Source organism: Condylura cristata, unplaced genomic scaffold (assembly GCF_000260355.1).
Source record: "Condylura cristata isolate star-nosed mole 26May11 unplaced genomic scaffold, ConCri1.0 scaffold00038, whole genome shotgun sequence".
NCBI lineage: Eukaryota > Metazoa > Chordata > Mammalia > Eulipotyphla > Talpidae > Condylura > Condylura cristata.
Window position 1 is genome coordinate 790218 of NW_004567139.1, and position 18338 is coordinate 808555.

The 18338-nt window shown below is 46.9% G+C and overlaps 1 protein-coding gene across 1 annotated transcript; it reads left to right on the forward strand.

Annotated features, from left to right (window-relative positions):
- Positions 1-6463: 6463 nt before the first annotated feature.
- Positions 6464-15278, forward strand: LOC101623592 (translational activator of cytochrome c oxidase 1). Its single transcript, XM_004693425.2, has 5 exons — positions 6464-6902; positions 8395-8501; positions 10032-10159; positions 10650-10827; positions 11164-15278. The coding sequence occupies exons 1-5, from the start codon at positions 6641-6643 to the stop codon at positions 11362-11364; spliced, it is 876 nt and encodes a 291-aa protein (XP_004693482.1). The 5' UTR covers positions 6464-6640; the 3' UTR covers positions 11365-15278.
- Positions 15279-18338: the final 3060 nt, after the last annotated feature.

The window sequence follows — 18338 nt, forward strand, 5'->3', positions numbered from 1 at the left end:
TGTGGGGACACAGGGACAGCTCAGGGCAGAGTTGATTTGTGGCAGTGGAGATCTACAGGGATGGTGTCTGTCTGTGGCCAGTCAGATTATGGCTCATTTTGGTTACTGGTTGGTGCAGAGCTGAAGAAGCTGCGGTTATAAACAGTCATGCCAACTTTCCCCTCTTTCTCTCTCCTTTTCATTACCTTACTCCCTTTCTGCTGTAAAACTTTCTCCCTGTGCTTCCTGGGCCTGAATTCCTAGGAGGTTCAGAGTTTACCAGATCTGGGAGGGCCAGCTTAGAGCCATCCCACCCCAGTTTGAGAGTATAGCAGCTCCTTCAACCACCTAGCTGGGCTGGGGAGACCACTGTCGTGGAAGCCTCAAAGCAGATGTTCTTTATTCTCAGCACTCCAGGATGGGGAAGGAGGGTAAGACGTGGCACATAGTTGGGTTTTCCCTGAACTGGCAGTCACTGTGGACCCTGGGTCAGGCTGTCCAAGAATTCTCCTCTCTACTGGCTGGGCTGCTGTGAGAGCCTTGCGCACCTCTGCTACCTTCTTCTCTCACATTTGTCACTGCTGCTAATGGTCAAGGTCAAATGCATGGTCACACAGGATGGGGCCCTGTCCTCTCAGGCTACTTTCTGGATGTTATTTTTTAAGTATTAAAACATGTAGGTGCCTTCCCAGAGAGGCTTGCACGGGTGTATTGAACAAGAAAGAAATAAGCTAGTGAAAATACGAACTCAAGAAGAAAAATGTTCGCAGTCTGTGTAACAGCTGGTGAACTAACAAGCACCCACCTTTGGGACAACACAGTGAACATGAACTGGTGACCCTACACCCTGAAAGGACTATCGGTGACCCTACACCCTGAAAGGACTATCGGTGACCCTACACCCTGAAAGGACTGTATCGGTGACCCTACACCCTGAAAGGACTGTATCGGTGACCCTACACCCTGAAAGGACTATCACACCTTGACTTAACTGTGGCACAAGCAGCGTGGCACGGAACTTGCTGAGCCGAAGCTTTGACGGGGTTGGTCAAGTAAGAATCGTTGGCTTTGGTTCCTGTGTATTTTAAGACTTTCCACTCCTGCTCCCTTGCCAGGGACTTTCCACCCCAATCCCCCGAGTGTGAATTTGTAGCATGATTGTACAAACCTTTATGTAGAAGACGGAAATTTCTTGTTCTCTGAAATGCTAAGCTCTAGCCAATCAACTTCTGTCTCCTTTAGTCTAGTGTGTCTGAACTTACTTTCTCATTATATATTGAAACTTTCCTCAGTACTATAGATTTTGGGGTGTCCTAAGGTCAGGTGGAGAGGAAGCTGCCCCTTGGAGAACTGTACTGTAACCACTTTCTTTTTGAAATAATATTTTCACAGGACCGACTGTACGCAGGGCTTGTAATACAGTTTTCACACTGCTGTGAAACCACAACTCATGGTTATGGTTACTCTCCACTGATGGTGACGTCTGAGGCACCTGCAAGTGGAGTGTTCTAGTTATGACTTTATTTCTTGTTTCCCAAGATATATTAAACCTGATTTTTACCCTTTCCTTCTGTTTCAGCCTCCTGTATAAGAAGTATCGTATTTTCTGCCCACCATACTTTGTAATAAAACATAAACACGTAGAGGTTGACTGAATTTCTTGTGATGAATTCAGTTCCTCCTGCTCTTCCATGATAGCTTTGTTCCAGAGACACTGGCTGGGGATTAGACTCTGCCTCAGCCCACCACACTACTGACAGCCTGACCATGGCCCTTAGCAAAGCAGAGCTCCTGCTCTGTGCCAGGAGCCCTCACCCTCTAGTTGTTCACGGTCTACCAAACAGGCACACTGGCAGTGTTGGGAATAATAGGTTTGTTCAGGCTTCCCAGGGGCCCCGAGGAGGAGGTGATCAGTTCTGTCTGGGTGGGAGTCAGAGGGGGCAGGGAAAACTTCACAGTGAAGAATGTTTGAACTGGGTTTTGAAGGTTGAATAAGAGTTCTTACAGAAAAGCCATCAAGAATATTCATGTGTGAATCTCTAGAGGTCAGAAAGAATATGGCCATAATTCAGCATTGCAGGTTGATGTGGAGTTTTATATGGAGAATGGTGGGGAATGAGACCGAAGAGGTAAACAGGAGCCAGATCAGGCTGTCTTGGGCTTTGCAGACAGACCTTATTCCTTTGTGAGCCTCAGGAAATTTTACATATAAGTCATGCTCAGGGCTGTGTTTTAGGAGGCAATGAAAAAAATGCCGCTGAGTGGATGAGATCATTTATTTGTAAATGTTTTTATTTATCATTTATCATTTATAATAGTCAAGAAGATAAAGCAGGGGTAGCAGGGAAGGAGATAACAGGCACAATGGGACAGTTTTAAGAGATGAGACGATCAGGACTCAGTAATCTTTTGGTTGTGAAGGATGAGAAAGAAGTAACTCCCAGATGGTTTGAATATCAGGCTCTGATGACTGTAACTTCAAGTCCAAGCCAGTTTCCTAAGCCAGTGCTCTGGTACGGTAGATGGAAGAATTTCCATCCTAACTGGACTGCTGTGAGTCCAGGATGAAATATTCCCCCCATTTATCTTTGCAATTTTTGTTCTTATTTGGCCAATTTAAGGCAAGAGAAGGCAAAATAATTATTTATGCATACAGAACTGGGTACAGGTGGGGTGAGAGGCTTCACCACAGAGTGGGGAGCAGAACAGGTAGATCAACGATGTACACTGCTGAGGGGAGCAGTGGGCAGGTTAGGAGAGGTCAGCCGTGCCATGTGGGTCACCTCTGGGGCTGGGGATCAAACTTGCACTGAAGTGGCTGCAATTAGCTTGCAGTGCTGTGGTTTACGTTGCAATGGCTTCTGTTGCACCACCAGGGAGGGCCCTCTGCTCTTTAGTTTTTAAGGAGAAAGCTGAGAGTTATAGACTTACCTCAGTAATCTGGGCTAAACTTCAGATTCAGCAGAGGTTTTGTTTTTAGTTTTTGTGTTTTTTGCTTACATGAAGTCCATCAAGGACTCTCCATTTGTAGCTACATCTTCCAGAATATGTGGCCTCCAAGGTCACTTTGGAGGAGGGGTGGGAGAGGTTGTATTTTTCAAGGTAAACCTGGAAGTGGCTTACTTGCCTCTGCCTATACCTGCCATGATTTCAACCTAACTTCAGGATGTCAAAAAGTGTACTCTTCCTTATCCCCAAGAAGACAACGGAGTACCAGCACGCCCCAGTATCAAAGTCAAGTCCTGGAATAATAGCCAGCGCTACATTCTTGAAGAACTGCTAGTTCCCATGTTAGGATCTCACGGAACAATGCCTTCACCCAGTCTTCAGCAAACAAGACTCATTGTTAATATTCTTCGTGATGCTTACAACCATGTCTTCAGAGATTAACCTTGGGAATTTTTTTTTGAGAAAGTAAATACTAGTTCAGACCAAGAAAGTTAAGATCTGCCCTGCCATTCACCAAGATGACGTGGATAAAACAGCAAAGTTAACAAGAAACCTCCCCTTCCCAAGCAAACATTGTGACTTAAACTACCATAACAGTTCCCTTCTCTGAGTGACTTCATATATTTTAATGCATCGAGAATCTTGATTCCCTAAAATGAGAATGTTAAAAATTTGCTGTTTGAAATGATGTAGGAGTGAAGCCTTAGAGTCAGTCTACTTGGAGAACCTAAGTTACATGACAGATGTAGCCTTGATTTCCAGCCCAGATGTAGAACCTTGGAGCAGGAGTTTCTGAACACAATGTTCCATGTTTATCTTAATGTAGTTTTTTTTTTAAATCTATTTATGCATACAGAACTGGGGTACAGGCCAGAGATGTAGGAGACGTGTGAGAATTCACCAGAGACAGATTGGGGAGCAGAACAGGCTGACTGATGATGTACACTGCTGAGGGGAGCAGGGGGTGGGGTGGGGTCTGCCACGCCATGTGGGTCACCTCCGGTGCGGGGATTGAACTCATGCTGAAGTGGCTTTAGCTTCTTAGCGCTATGTTTTAACCTGCTACACCACCAGGGAGGGCCCTATCTTTTTTTTTTTTTTTAAGATTGATTTATTTTGTGCATACAGAACTGGGGTGCAGGCCAGAAGCTTAGGGGCGGCGAGAGGCTTCACCAGAGACAAAGTGGGGAGCAGAACAGGCAGACCGATGAAGTCCACTGCTGAGGGAAGCAGCAGGCGGGTCAAGGGAGGTCTGCCATGCCATGTGGTCCCCTCCGGGGCAGGTGGGAATTGAACTCATGTGGAAGTGGCTTTTTAGCTTCTTGGTGCTGTGCTTTAACCCTCTGCACCACCAGGGAGGGCTGGAGGGCCCTATCTTAATGTAGTTTTTTTTTTTTTTTAAAGATTTACTTTATTTGTGCATACAGAACTGGGGTACAGGCCAGAGGTTCAGGGGCGGCGAGAGGCTTCACCAGAAAAAACAGAGTGGGGAGCAGAACAGGCAGATGGACGAAGTACACTGCTGAGGGGAGCAGCGGGCGGGCCAGGAGAGGTCTGCCGCACCATGTGGTCACCTCCGGGGCAGGCTGGGATTGAACTCATGCTGAAGTGGCTTTAGCTTCTCAGTGCTGTACTTTAACCCACTGAGCCACCCAGGGAGGGCCTCTTAATGTAGTTTTAAGGAAAACTGGGGAGGTTCAAGGGAAATGTCTGCTAATGGGGTGGGGTTTCTTTGGGGAGTGGTTAAGATGTGAAATAGATTGTGGTGATATTTCCACAGACCTGTGACTGTACTAAAAACCACTGTACACTTTAAATTGGTCAATTATGCAATAAAGCGGTTGTTTAAAAGGTTGTTTTTTAAAAACTGCTGGATGCAGGAGTACCGCCCTGCGCTCAGAAAATTTAGTATGGTGCAGAGAAACAATATTTTGATATTAAAAAGGTAAGTGTCAAGTACATGCATGAAGAATTTTGTGAACACAGAGTGCAGTCTCTAAGCCCAACTGGAGAATTTGGAGATGTTTTCCGATGGTGGGAAATGATACCTGAGCTGAATCTTGAACAAAACTGACCAGGTGAAGTGAGGTGGAACACGGACTTGTCAAGACACAAGATTTGACCTGTACTTAATACAGGAACTGGGGTAAGTAGTAGTAGAAGCAACCTGTGGTTGCTATACAAAGAGTAAGGAGAGTGCTAAACCCATCATTAAGTATGTTGATCACAAACAACTTAAAAAGTGAACTGTTGGCCCTCCCTGCTGGCACAGTGGGGGTGGGTAAGGCACAGCACTGTAAAGCTATCCATAGCCACTGCAACATGAGTGCGATCTCCAGCCAGGGAGCTGACCCACATGGCATAGCAGATTTCTCCCAGCCTGCCCACTGCTCCCCTCAGCAGTGTACTTAAATCAATCTGCCTGTTCTGCTCCCCACTCTGTCTCTGGTGAATCTTTTCACCACCATCACCACCTCTTCTCCCCCCCCCACACACACACCTCTGTCCTGTAACCCAGTTTTGTATGTATAAATATTTTAAAAAGTGAACTGTAACCACTAAACATTCAAATGAGAACTCTTAAGAAGGCTTCACTGAAGAGCTAATAGCTGAATTGGATCTTGAAGTGTGATAAAAAAAAAAAACAAAACTTACCAGGAGACAGTAAAGGACATTCCTAGCAGAGAAGCAAAGAAGTGATACAAAATCTATGCGCATGTCTACATCCATTATCCCATTTAATCTTTACAAGGCCCTTCTACAGGTAAGGAAACTGAAATGCAGGAAAGTAAAGAAATTTGCTCAAGGTTACACTCGTTAGTGGAACAAGTAGAGTTTGAACCCATCCACTCTAGTTAGAAAGGCCACGGGCTTACAAATTCATACTCAATGCACCAAGTCCTTTGGACTTAATTTCACCAGTATGGGAAGCCCCTGGAAAGTTTCAGCAGATGCCACTTTATGTCTTTACTCTTAATGGCCTCCTTTTTCTCGTTGGGAAAATGGAGAAGGAAACATGCCTCCAAAGTCTCTTCTGGTCATCCTCCCTCTCCCTGAGCTCTCAATCAGTATGATTACTGCAATTTATGGAAGTGGTTACTTTAAAGCTGCAAGGGCTTTTGTGTTTCCAACCTTCCTATGGAACTCAAGTAGGAGCATTCTTATTTGCAGATAAGGAGGTTCAGTCACATGGAATTACAGGGCAAATCACATGTCTTGGTGACCAATTCTTTACTTGCTAAACGAAGATTTTATTGCAAAACATTCTGGACCTGCTCAAAGTTGGAGAGCAATTCGGAAGGAAAATCAGCTTCATAACTATTAGATCACTGTGGAAAATAAAGTCCACTGCTCCCCAGGGAATCAGGCGGGAGAGAGCTGTGTCACCCCACTTCATCTCTGCCTGCTCCTGGCGCCTGCAAGAGCACAGGGTGTACTATGAGGCGGCGGAACGGGTTTTGCGGGCAGCGGGGATACGTTTTTGGAACGGACCGGAAGAAGGAAGTGTGCTTTTTCAATTAGGGTCCGGTTCCCGCTGCAGCCAGAACGATGCGGGGTATTTAGCGTTTGGGTAGCTGGGGGTCTGGGCCGGAGACTTTGGGTCTCCCTCTTCTGGTGGAAGCGACCACAGGCTTCGGACTTGCTTGTAGTGGCGGCGAACGGGAAAGGGTGCCCTTGGTGCTGCACTTGACCTTGGACTGAGCCGAAGCCGATGGCGTCTTGGGCTGCTATAAGCTTGAGCCGAGCCGCTGCCACATGCTTTCGGGCGCGCGGCCTCGGGGCCCGGGTGACTCTGCGGCCTGTCCATCTGCCTTCCCAGTCAGAACTCTGGGGCCGGACGCTGCATCTCACCGTGGCGGTCCCCGCTGGGCACAACAAGTGGTCAAAAGTGCGGCACGTCAAGGGTCCCAAGGATGCTGAAAGGAGTCGCATCTTCTCCAAGCTTTGTTTGAGCATCCGCCTAGCAGTTAAAGGTAAGAATTTGAAGGCCACCCTCCGCTAATCGCTGCCGCCGTTTCTGTGCCCAAGGCCTCGTTTGCCTGGCGTGGTTGAGTCAGGGCTCACCCCAGTCCTAGTCCGTTCATTTCGTTTTCATTCCCCAATCCCCACCGTCGCCCACTTCGTAAACGCTTAAAACGCCTAGCGGCTCTGGCTAACCCTACTCACTTTCCCAGATGCTGAATGTCTACCCAGCTTGTCAGGGAGCTGCTCTTAGATAAAAGTAACTTCACCCTAGTCCGGAACAGAGGCATTAAGTAAAGCTGCTACTTGCCCAGGGCCTCCTTTTGCTTCATCATGGTTTCTTTCCTGAGACTCATTATGTTGGAAAGTAGGTTTGCCCCCTTGTTTTCTCTCAGTTGTATATGTTTTGACCGGCCGCAGAAAAGACAGACGAAAGGCAGAGAGGCTGAGCAAACAATTTATTGCTCTCGGACAGCAGCTGAGACAGAGCCCAAGAATAGGGTCCGCAGCTACTGCCACCCTCCTAGGGGGGAAGGGTCTCTTATATAGGTTTAAAACTTGAATTCCAAAGAGGTGATTAATCGCTACGTCCCTTGATGTATGGCCCAGTTCGTTATCACCTTCATCTAGTCCCATCTCCCATGCAAGACCCCGTTAATTGGATGCAAGACCCCAATTTATTACCGCCTTATCACCTTTGGATGCAAGGCCTGATTTATTACTGCCCTTACCCGGTCCCTCAGTAAATCTCCGCATTTGGTCACTCCCAACAGTGTAGCCACCATAAAAAGGATTTACTTATTTACTGACTTTTTGCATTTAGTATCAGACTGTAGAAATGGAGAAAATCATGTAGAAAGTGTGGGCTTTTGAGTCAAAAAGACTTGGCTTTTGTTACTAGCTGCAATACCTTGATCAAGTGACTTAACCTTGCTGAGTTTCAGTTTCCTTGTCTATAAAATATGCTTTTGAGGAATAGTGCTCACGTTGAGGTTGTTTTGGCGCATTCTAGAATTCATAACTGCTGCTTCTCTTTGCTCCCTTTTCTTCTAAATTCTTGATACTGAGTTTGCCCAACAATACCGAGTGTTTGTTATGGTACTACAGAAACAATGAGATTATCTCCCTACTTTCAGAGACAGCCTAATTACAATGTCCTATGAGCTTTTTGACAATTATGCATAAAATAGTGGAGTCAGAGCAAGGGGTGTTAATAAACCCAGGAGATACTGGTACCATCTATATCCCTTATCTTGTCTTCTGATAAAAGCGATGGTTGCTGAAACCTAGCAGAAAGAGGTCCATCCTTAAAGACAGCAAATTAGAATGTCTTTCCCCAAATATTCTTCCTTATCCCACTCAGACACTGGATAATGTGCTCTCAGTCATGCAGTGTTAAGTAGTGACTTGCCACATTTTTGATGCTGCGGTTGGGAGTGGAGACCTGCTTTTTCCCCCATGCTGTAAGACATGTCTTTACTCACACTTTTCTCTCTATCTCAGAAGGAGGCCCCAACCCTGAGCTCAACAGCAATCTGGCTAACATCTTAGAGGTGTGTCGCAGCAAGCACATGCCCAAGTCAACGATTGAGGCATCACTGAAAATGGAGGTGTGTCCATGTTTGACATGCTTACTGACCCATGTCTGCAAGGCTACCACACACTCCTTAAGTTATCAGAGAAGTGTAGCAATGTGGTTGACACCCTCAACCCAGAGCCTTCTGGTGACTTCCTGCCCTTGGCCATCAGGAATCGGGTGGATAGACCGTGTAGTGAACTATACAGCTTAGGGTTTCTTGGCTCACTTCTGAGATGAGGTAGAAAGAAGGGGCACTGTATGAGGAGAGCCTTGCTGTTACATTGAGGAAGGATCTGCCTTTGTTTTTCATATGTTTTTGCCCTGAAGGAGAAAAGCCAGTAGAGAGAAGGTATAGTAGATAGTGATGATGGCAGGGGTAGAGCTGGAGAGGCCAAGTCTTGAACCCCAGGTGAAGGGAATACCTCTTTCTCTGGGACAAGCAGGAAGGACCTGAGGAAGTGATAATGATCTTAATAGGCACTAGTTATTGAGTGCTTATGCCAGGCCAGACATGCTCATAAGAACTCTGGATGCATTGTCTCACTCAGTTCTCAAAACCACCTTAAGTGGAGACCGAGGCACAGAAAGACTGGACAACTTGACCAAGTCATGCAGAAATAACCGACTTGAAAACAGACGATCAGAACCCAAAACCAGTGCTCTAGCCACTGTACCTGCTGCCTTTCTGTACAGGTGGGCAGATAAGGTAAACCTGTGCTCTTTTAAGTAGCTGTAGGGCTGTAGTCAGCTCGAGGGTTTTGCCCCAGCTGGTGGTCCTTTAGATGCAGTGCAGATAAAGTTGAGGATTTTGCCCCCCGCTGGTGGGCCTCTGTTTCCTTTGTGAAAGGAAGGAAGGAAGTCATCAGTGATGCCCCTGGGGGGGCAGTGGGCAGGCCTGTCCCAGGGGCAGGCCATGTGGTTGAAGTGGTTTGTGAGTCCAGATTGGATGGTCATTAGGGTTTGTCTGATTATTTCAGCTCTTGAGGTCATGTTACTTTCAGTGGTTCTTAGGCACAGGTCTGTGATTTCCCAAGCAGTACAACAGTTCCTCGGAAAAACATTTTATAGAATGTCTAGATGGGAAAAACAAAATCCCTGCCAACGCCGAGCCAAAGACATGCTCTAGGATCTGTTTTCATTATATGTCATTTTGCTCAAAATTGCAGTTTCTAACACTGAGGACCTTGAGGACTTACTGTACTCAGCAGCTCAGGAGTGGGGGAGCTCTGAGACATCGTGGGTGGATTTCATGCTGGCTGGGACTCAGAGGAGGGTGCCTCATGGAAGGTGTCTGGAAGATGTGAGATTCGGTTGGGAGGGGAGGAAAACAGCTGGGGATGGCTGATTGATGTTCACGGGTCAGAGCAGCAGACCACCTTCTAATAAGGGTAGGACTTCTGCTGACCTCGATTAGTTCTAATCACTCTCCTCTCCAGGCTGGGACAAAAATAAAGACCAGAGAGCCCACCTATGAAGTCAGATTTGTGGTACTTGCCATTCTAGGCTGGCCTGCGGGAGGGAATTGGGAAATAGGAACATGAACTCGTGTTATTTGTTGCAGAAAACCAAGGGCGTTTATTTGCTCTATGAGGGTCGAGGCCCTGGCGGTGCGTCTCTGCTCATTGAGGCCTTATCTAACAGTGGCTCCAAGTGCCATTCGGACATCAGACACATCCTGAACAAGAATGGGTAGGTGTGTGTCTGGCAGAATTGGGGGGGACTGAGCCTTTGGGTGCCAGGAAAGTACGTACTGTCTCAAGATTTATGCACAGCTTAACCAAATGATTTAATGAATGGGATCAGTTAATCCCCTTTAATGTGTTCCGTACAGGCCAGATCCAAAAGATTTGTCCATCAGGTGTAGAAGGGGCTCTTTGTCCTGTTATCCCAACGGTGGCCCTCTAATGCCTATGTCTTAGACTGCACCCCCAGGACTGGACACTTAGTGGCACTGGAAGTGATGAGCACAGTCTCTGCAGCCTCCAACACCCCAGAAAGCAGGGTGGGGTGTGCTTGGATGATGCCCTTGCCCAGGGGTAGCTGCACCTTCTCCTTCAGGAGGAACACGGTTTTGCGTCTGTGTGTATTTCACAGGCAGGGTAGAAGAGAGACTGTTAGGCGGTGTCATGTGGAGGCAGAAGGTCTAATCTTCCACTCTAGCCATTTCTTTTCCTGTCAGTGGAATGATGGCTGAAGGAGCACGCCACTCCTTTGACAAAAAGGGAGTGGTTGTGGTTGGAGCGGAGGACAGAGAGAAGCAAGCTGTCAACCTGGAGCGTGCCCTGGAGCTGGCGATCGAAGCAGGAGCTGAGGATGTCAAGGAAACTGAGGATGAAGAGGAAAATAACATTTTTAAAGTGAGTGCCATTTTGGTGTTCGGTGGACTTCACAGAGGGCCTTGGTAGGCCGGTTAAGACACCCCATGGCTGCTTCTTCCCTGTGCCCCTTGCTACCATGCTCAAAGGCCTGGGAGACTTAAAGACGACACCCATTGCACAAACATTTAGGAAGTGAATACTGGACAGAGCTTGCTCTGCTGAGGACTACGCAGAGCAGGAATACGACCTGTGTCAGTGAGGAGCTTCAGCTCCAGGATACCTGGTCATTGTTCCATTCAGGACTTCATAGAGTTCTATCTGGCTTTGTCTTGTTCCCTCCAGGCTTCTCAATTCCTGACTTTGCTTTCTCCCTAGTTTATTTGTGATGTGTCTTCACTGCATCAAGTAAGGAAGAAGCTGGACTCCCTGGGCTTGTGTTCTGTGTCCAGTACACTAGAGTTCATCCCCAACACAAAGGTCCAGCTCGCTGACGCCGACTTGGAACTGGCCTCCCATCTCATCCAGGCTCTCAGCAACCATGAGGACGTGATCCAGGTCTATGACAACATCGAGTAACCAGGCCATTCTGCCCCTGGGCCCCTTCCTACGCAAGGGGCAGCACATCTGGAATGCAGCCTTCGACAGGGCACTGACACTGAGGCAGATGGGTGGCCTAGCAAGTTAGGAGGCGTGAGACCAGGCATCCTCACACCTCTGGGGCCTTTCTGTCAACTCTGAACTCAGGAAGTTGGCCCTTGTGGAATGATTGGTGCCCTGGGGCCCATTTCCAGAAACTCCTCTTAAATGACAGATTGATCTGGGTTGCTGCACTGCTCTTGTTTGGCTCTTGATTTTTCTGGGTTCCTTTCCAGCTGTTGGGACCCTCTTGACTTCCTCTCATATTTATAGGCTATGACCAGTACGGTCCTAGGCTTGATGTTTATTTTTTCATTGACCATAGAAGTGTAATTCTCTCCAGGCATTATGTGATGTGATGATGTGTCAAAATGTGTCATCATTTATGCAACTGATATTTATTTAACACCTGCCATGTACCAGAAACACCACTTCTCAAGACCACAAGCTGTTCGATCAGTGCTATGCCCCAAGACCCGGTACCCAGAGGACAGACCCAGGGCTGTGCATTACTGATGCTGTGCCAGGGCCACGTGACTGTGTGTGTCCTTGTTCTCTTCATGTGATGCCTGTGTCTTCCTGCCAGGGTATGGCCCTAGCGCAATAGGAAACCCTGTGCCAGTGATAATGGACGCCCTGCTTTTCTCAGGCCCTGAGGTTGGTCTGTGCATTCTGAGATGGATCAGGCAGACCGGTGGGTAGATTAGGCTGTTCTCAGAACGGGCCCTACAAAGGCTGGTTTCAAAAGCTGCCTGGCCCCAGAACACCTAACCAGAGCACCTTTTCATTCCTCTTGCTAAAAGGAGTCCCTGGGGACTGGAGAAGAGCCGAGAGCAGGAGGAGGGATGAATCAGAAGCCTTGCAGGCGCCTAGAGAGGGTGACCTTTAGTGCCTTCTGTCACTTCTGGATTTAGAGAGGCCAGGGGTGCCGGCCACCTGGGCTGGAGCCCTCAAGCTTGTTGAGCCTGGAGAGACTTTTTGACTCGGTTAATGTCCTACTTAAGTTATTTAAGCCAATTCTGAGCTTAAGCAATTTTCCTGAAGGAATCTCACAAATGAGAATGAAAAAGAACTAAAGTTAAATTGGCTATAAATGATTAACTAGAAAAAACATTATTCTACAGTGATTTCAACGGCTGGAGAGCAAAGACTAGGGGGAAGAAAACCAATGAAATAACCCATGATTATGCCAAAGCACATGTCATATATGTACATACCTCATTCCATAATCGTTGACTTCCTGGGTTTTCGGTTTTTATAGGCGTGAACATCTGAGCGGCACATCATGAACACACGTAACTTAAAATTAAATGCTTCTTCATAATTTATAAGATACTTTCATATGTTGTTTACTTGATTTTTACAACAGATCTTTAAAATAGGCCAAGAATTTTGTGCACACGTTACCTCATAGCAAGCAGGTAAGAACACAGCTAGTAACCTTGTATTGACAGGCTGGGTATGTTTTGTAAATGTTTAGATAAATGAATCTGGAAGATTCCTGACCGAGACATCTGTAGTAGGGGAGCCCACTCTGGTAGGGAACTTGACTCCTTAGGTGAGTGTCCTCTCATCTGGTAGGACTGACTCAAACAGAACCAGTTTTCTTAATCAAGGCCTACTAGCCGGCTCTGTCCTGACCCCTAGTGGTGTCCTGCAGTCTTTCCTGCAGCTAATGAAACCTTCCTTGGGGCTACTTTACCTCCTGTGGTAAGGAGACCTTGAGCTCCTAGGTTAAATAGCTAAATTACTTTTTAACTGAGTAGTTACTTAGAGAGTGTATGAGTTATTCTGCCACTAAAAATTATTTTTCAAATTTTATGTCAGAAAATATTTTCAATATGTTTAGTGGAAAACAAAGATGCAAAACTATTTACTATTGTTCAAATTTTGAAATATATGTCACAAATATATATACGTGTGTATAGAGATACGCACACACACACAAACACACACCCATACACCCATCCTATCTAGATAGACGTGTGAATTTTATAAAGGGACTAGGAGGAAGTGTATCAGAATATCAAAACTGGTTCTCTGGATGGTCTTGAAATGGCGTTTTATTGTCTCTAATCATGTCTTTAATCGTGCAATCTTTTATCAGGGGAACTTTTTTTCTTTTAAGAAAATTAGCCATAGTGTTTGTCCAACGAGGGAGACAGCATACGAAAGGCCAGGAGTCAGGCTTACCTTAAAAGAATTGAATCCTGTCGTCGCTTGCCTTTGCCTTGTCTTTGGTCATTGTCTTAGCAACAGAATCATTCAGGGCCTTGAAGATGGCTTGAGCTCACTTCCGAGTATCCTTTTGGTGGGACGGAGCATCTGTGACAAGCTCTGTCCATGGCCTTGACTGTCACAAGATGTGTGGTGTGGTGTGTCCCCGCCTCCCTGCTGCCGAGGCCCCAGCTGAATCAGACAGGAGCAGCAAAGGCTGTTTCCAGCCAACCACGGGAATTCAGCTGTGCACTTGAGTGCCTTTCTCTTTCTTTTTACTTTCTGAAATTTATAGCAGAGGAATGAATAAAACTTTCAAACTCTAAGGGCCTAACTCCTAGACTTTTATTTGGATCTCAAGAGGCCTCTGAGGTATTCTGTGTGCAGCAAAGATAAGAGCCAAGAGGTCTGGCTGAAGCGCTCGCCATGTAGTATCCTTCTTGGTGGAAACCACATTCTCTGTTCAATGCAAGGCAATGAGTGGGGAGAGCAGTTTTTACATTCTCCTCTTTTCTGGAATCTTTTGTCTATGACAAAAGAGGTAACATCTATTGTGTTTTAAAAAGACAAATCTTAGAGAAACAAGTCTCACCTAATGTTACCTCCCCAGATACAAATACCGTAACAATACTCTTTATTATTGTACTCATTGGAATCAGTTTGCTGGAGAACAAATTCTGACTCTGACAATAGCTAGCAGCCATGGATAACAACCTCTGCTCAGGTTTCTTATCTGTAAAGTAAGAATTACAGTACCTACTTCATAGGTCTGTTTGAACATTTTTAAAAACTAAAATGTGATCACATTTCTGCCCTCTAACCTATTTTCTACTCATGGCATACCTTGCACACCTTTTTTATATTAGTATGGAGAAATCGGCATCATTCTTTTTACTAGCTATGTAGTATTCTGTTGTGCTGGTTAATGTGCCTTAATTTATGTAACTAGTCCTTATCAATGGATATTTGGATTATCTTGTCTTATAAAAGATCCTGCAATGAAGAGTTTTTATTTTTGCTTATTTGCAAAATATTCTTTAGGATAAATTTACAGAAGTGGAAATGAAAAGTAATTTTTGCATTAGAAGTTAATGTCAGTAACAGAAAAATCTTGGTTGTAAAAATTTACGTGGTATACTTTAATCCTTGACAGAGCAAAAAATAAGACAGTTGAATTGATAATCTGAATATATCCCACTTTACCTCTGAACTAAAGGAATTTCATCAAATGAGATGATAGGCTTGTTGGTTTTTTGAAATGTCAAATTCATTGAGCTACTCCCTAATTGGTTCATTTATATTGTAGCTTATGTGCCTGTGACCCTGTGCTCTTGAGCTGGAGTGTGACTGGCTGCCTGATGCCACCAGTATTTTCTGAGGGGCTGAGCATTAAAGGCAGGTGGTGCACTCAAAGGCAGGCAGGGCTCTGGTGCTTAAGGAGGGACACATACTCTGTATAAACCAGGGGAACAGCTTGAGAGGGCCTGGCCCACCTGGGAGGCTTCGTGTGGGGGGAGTGGAGAAACAACACCGAAGATAAAGGGCAGACCTGTGGGAGTTACATTCTGTTATTAACATCCCCACTCGAGGTTCACTTACTCAGCAAATACTTGTTTTTAAAATGTACTGGTGAAAGATGCAAGGCCTACCAATTTGAATGGCTCACCTTTACTTTTTTTTTTACTTTTTTTTTTACTTTTTTACTTTTTTTTTACTTTTTTAAAGGCATAAATACTTATTAAAAGGAATACTTTTTTTAATCCCAATAGAGTAGAAATGCTTCGATAATGAAATTATTACATGTTTTAGTACCCAAATCTGGGGCTACCTGTCTGGAAAGGCTTCCAGGAGAGTGATATTTAGGCTTAGGGGTTTGCTGGAAGAAGGGAGAAAGGGACAAGAATGTTTGAAACAGCCAATGGCACATGAAGAGGTGAGAAGCCAGGACATATCTGAGAAACTTCCAGTAGTTCCATGTGGCCAGAGCCCAGAATTTAAACGATGGGGCTGGGGGATGTGGGAAATGGGGAAACTTGTGACAGAGAAGGAATGATCTGGTCCTGAAGGCTCTACTGGGCTGCAGTCACACCTTTGCCTAACCCTAAAGACTATAAAGTTTTTAAACAGAGCATCACAGACCAGGGCTGAATTTTAAAAAGCTCGTTCTGTGATGAGAACACGTTGGGAGGCTGTTGCACAGACGAGGGGTGTTGGTGGAAGAGGAGTGGACAGGCTGGAGGTGGTCAGGATCAGCTGTGGTGGGAGGTGGTGGTGAAGAAAAACCCTCCAAGTTAGATCGCTCAAAGATCTTTAACTTGGAGAACTGAAGGTGGATAGACAAAACTGCGAAGGGAAATGAGTTCGGTGTGGGCCTGCAGAATGTAAGATGTCGGTACCACAGTTAACTGCTGTGTGGTGAAGTTTGAGGTGGCTGGTTAAGAGACAATGGAAGCGAAGCCCTCAAAGCTGCTAGGTAGGTAGAAAGTCAGAAAACTTTTCAGCTAAAGACTTACAGGTAATTGCATTACATTACTATGTGTAAGGACTATTGTAAGTGCTGGTGAGCACTGCCCCTACAGCTGATGTTCCTTGTCACTGAGAAAAGTCAACTAAACATTTGGGACACTGAAATAGAATATGGTGGTTTGTGGGGATGCAGAATGACGGAGGGGAGAAAGTCAAGAGTTGACATTGGAGCAGAGACCAGAATGAGATGAGGACATTAACCATGGGACCATCTTAGGGTAGAGCAGTGCCTGAGAAATGGCGCTTTGTAGCAAAGAAGGCCAGTGTTACTGGGGGAGAGTCGCAGATTGGTTCCTAAGAGATAACAAGAATCTTAGATAAACTCAGCTCTACCTGACAAAATCTTATCCTTAGGGAGAACTTAAGTAATTAAAACATTCTCCTTGAAAGGTAATGAAAAGCCTGTTGAAAACACTGACCTAGTGCGAGAACATGGCCTTTGGATGCCAGACCTGGAATGAGCCCTGGCTCTGCCCCTTGTGCTGGTAGCATACTTCTGTCATCACTTATGTGCCAGCAGTACCACCTACCCGAGTTACTGGAAAGATTAAATGAGGAGACTTTCCTGGCACATAGTAAATGATTGATGAATACTAATCTTGGCCTTTTTCTCAACCTCCCTTTCCCAGAAAAGTGAGGTTAAGGAAGGTTAAGTTAAGGAACGATAACTGGGTAGGCATTCAATCAAGTGGGAAACTTAGCTATTTAAAAACTGGTTGGAGAAAAATAACAGGACAAGGGACCTGGCTAGATATTAATGGGGGGGGGGGAGTACAGTGATCTATAAGAAGGGGAGTCTAAAGTAACTCTTAAAGAGATTTGCCACTCAAGGCAAACAATGCTTAGTTCCCAGTTGAAAATGGCATCTGAGGAATTGTCTGGCGTCTATTACTGGAACAGGGACCAGAGAAAGGGGGCCCATATTAATTGTGATGGACTTGGGATCCGAAGATCTGGAGGGTTCTGAAATAGGCAGCCACAATTGTTTTGGAACAATGTTCAGTGGCACGGGAAAACAATAAACTGTAAGCCCGCTGTACAAGTCTTTGAAGCCCTTTTCGTCAAACATGGGAAATCTGGATGGGAAAGAGATAAAACTACCACTGCGGCGGGATTTTCATTGTCAGCGAGGAGTCTGTAATGCTTTTATAACCTGGACGAAAGAGGAAAGACCCCCACACCAACCCCAACCCACCCCTTGTGCCACATAACCGCTTTGACTCTGGCCGGCGGAACCCCCAGATTTAAGGACGCACATTCCAGCATCACCTCCCAGGCCGGTGGAACCTCGGCCGGAGGGTGTGGCCGAGAGGTATGAGCCCCAGCAAAAGTGGGGCACCTATGAGGCCGCCCTGCCTCCGGGCAAGCGCAGCGTCAGTACCGGCGGCCCAGCATGGGGACCCGGCGGCAGCGGTGGGCACACGCCTGGCAGAGCGCGGAGCCGGGACTTTCCCGGCGCGTGTGGACAAGGGAGGGGCGAGACGCCTTCGGGCTCAACAGCACCTCCCAGAGCCGGAGGGCGGAGGCCGGGGGAACCCACCAGCCCGGGAGCAGCCGGCGGGAACGGCGCCAGCCCGCGCGCCGGCGGAGCCTGGGGTGACTGACAGGAGGTGGGAATGGGGGTGGAGCCTCGCGCGCAAGCTGTGATTGGGACGATCCACACCTCCGGGGGAGAGGGCGGGCGGCCGCGAGGATGCGCGGAGGCGGGTGCTCAGAGCCCTCCACGGGATTGGCTAGCGCCGTAGTGAACCGAGAGCTGTTTCGATGATTGGCAGGCGGTCGACAGCCTTCGGAAACCGCCTTGGCTTCAGCCATTGGCATCCTGCGAGAGTAGGCGGGATTGGTTCATCGTGTGGTGCTGGTGATTAGCTGGCGTCAGAGAGTAAGGGTGTTGGGGTGAGAGTGTGGGGAGGGGCGGCGGGGGCAGCCGACTTCCTCCTTGTTATTGGCCGGTGAAGTGAGTGGGGGCGGTACGGAGGCCCGACAACCGCCTGGGATTGGCGGGCGCTGGGGTGACTGACAGGCCAGGGGGCGAGCTGCGCGACCAGTGGTTTGTTTTTCGGAGCGTTCCTGAGGTAGAGAACGGTGGCCGGACGGAGCGACTTCGCGACTGAGGGACTGGCGGGCGGGCGGGCCGAGTGGCGCCGCCGAGGCCGGGCTGGGCCGAGCCG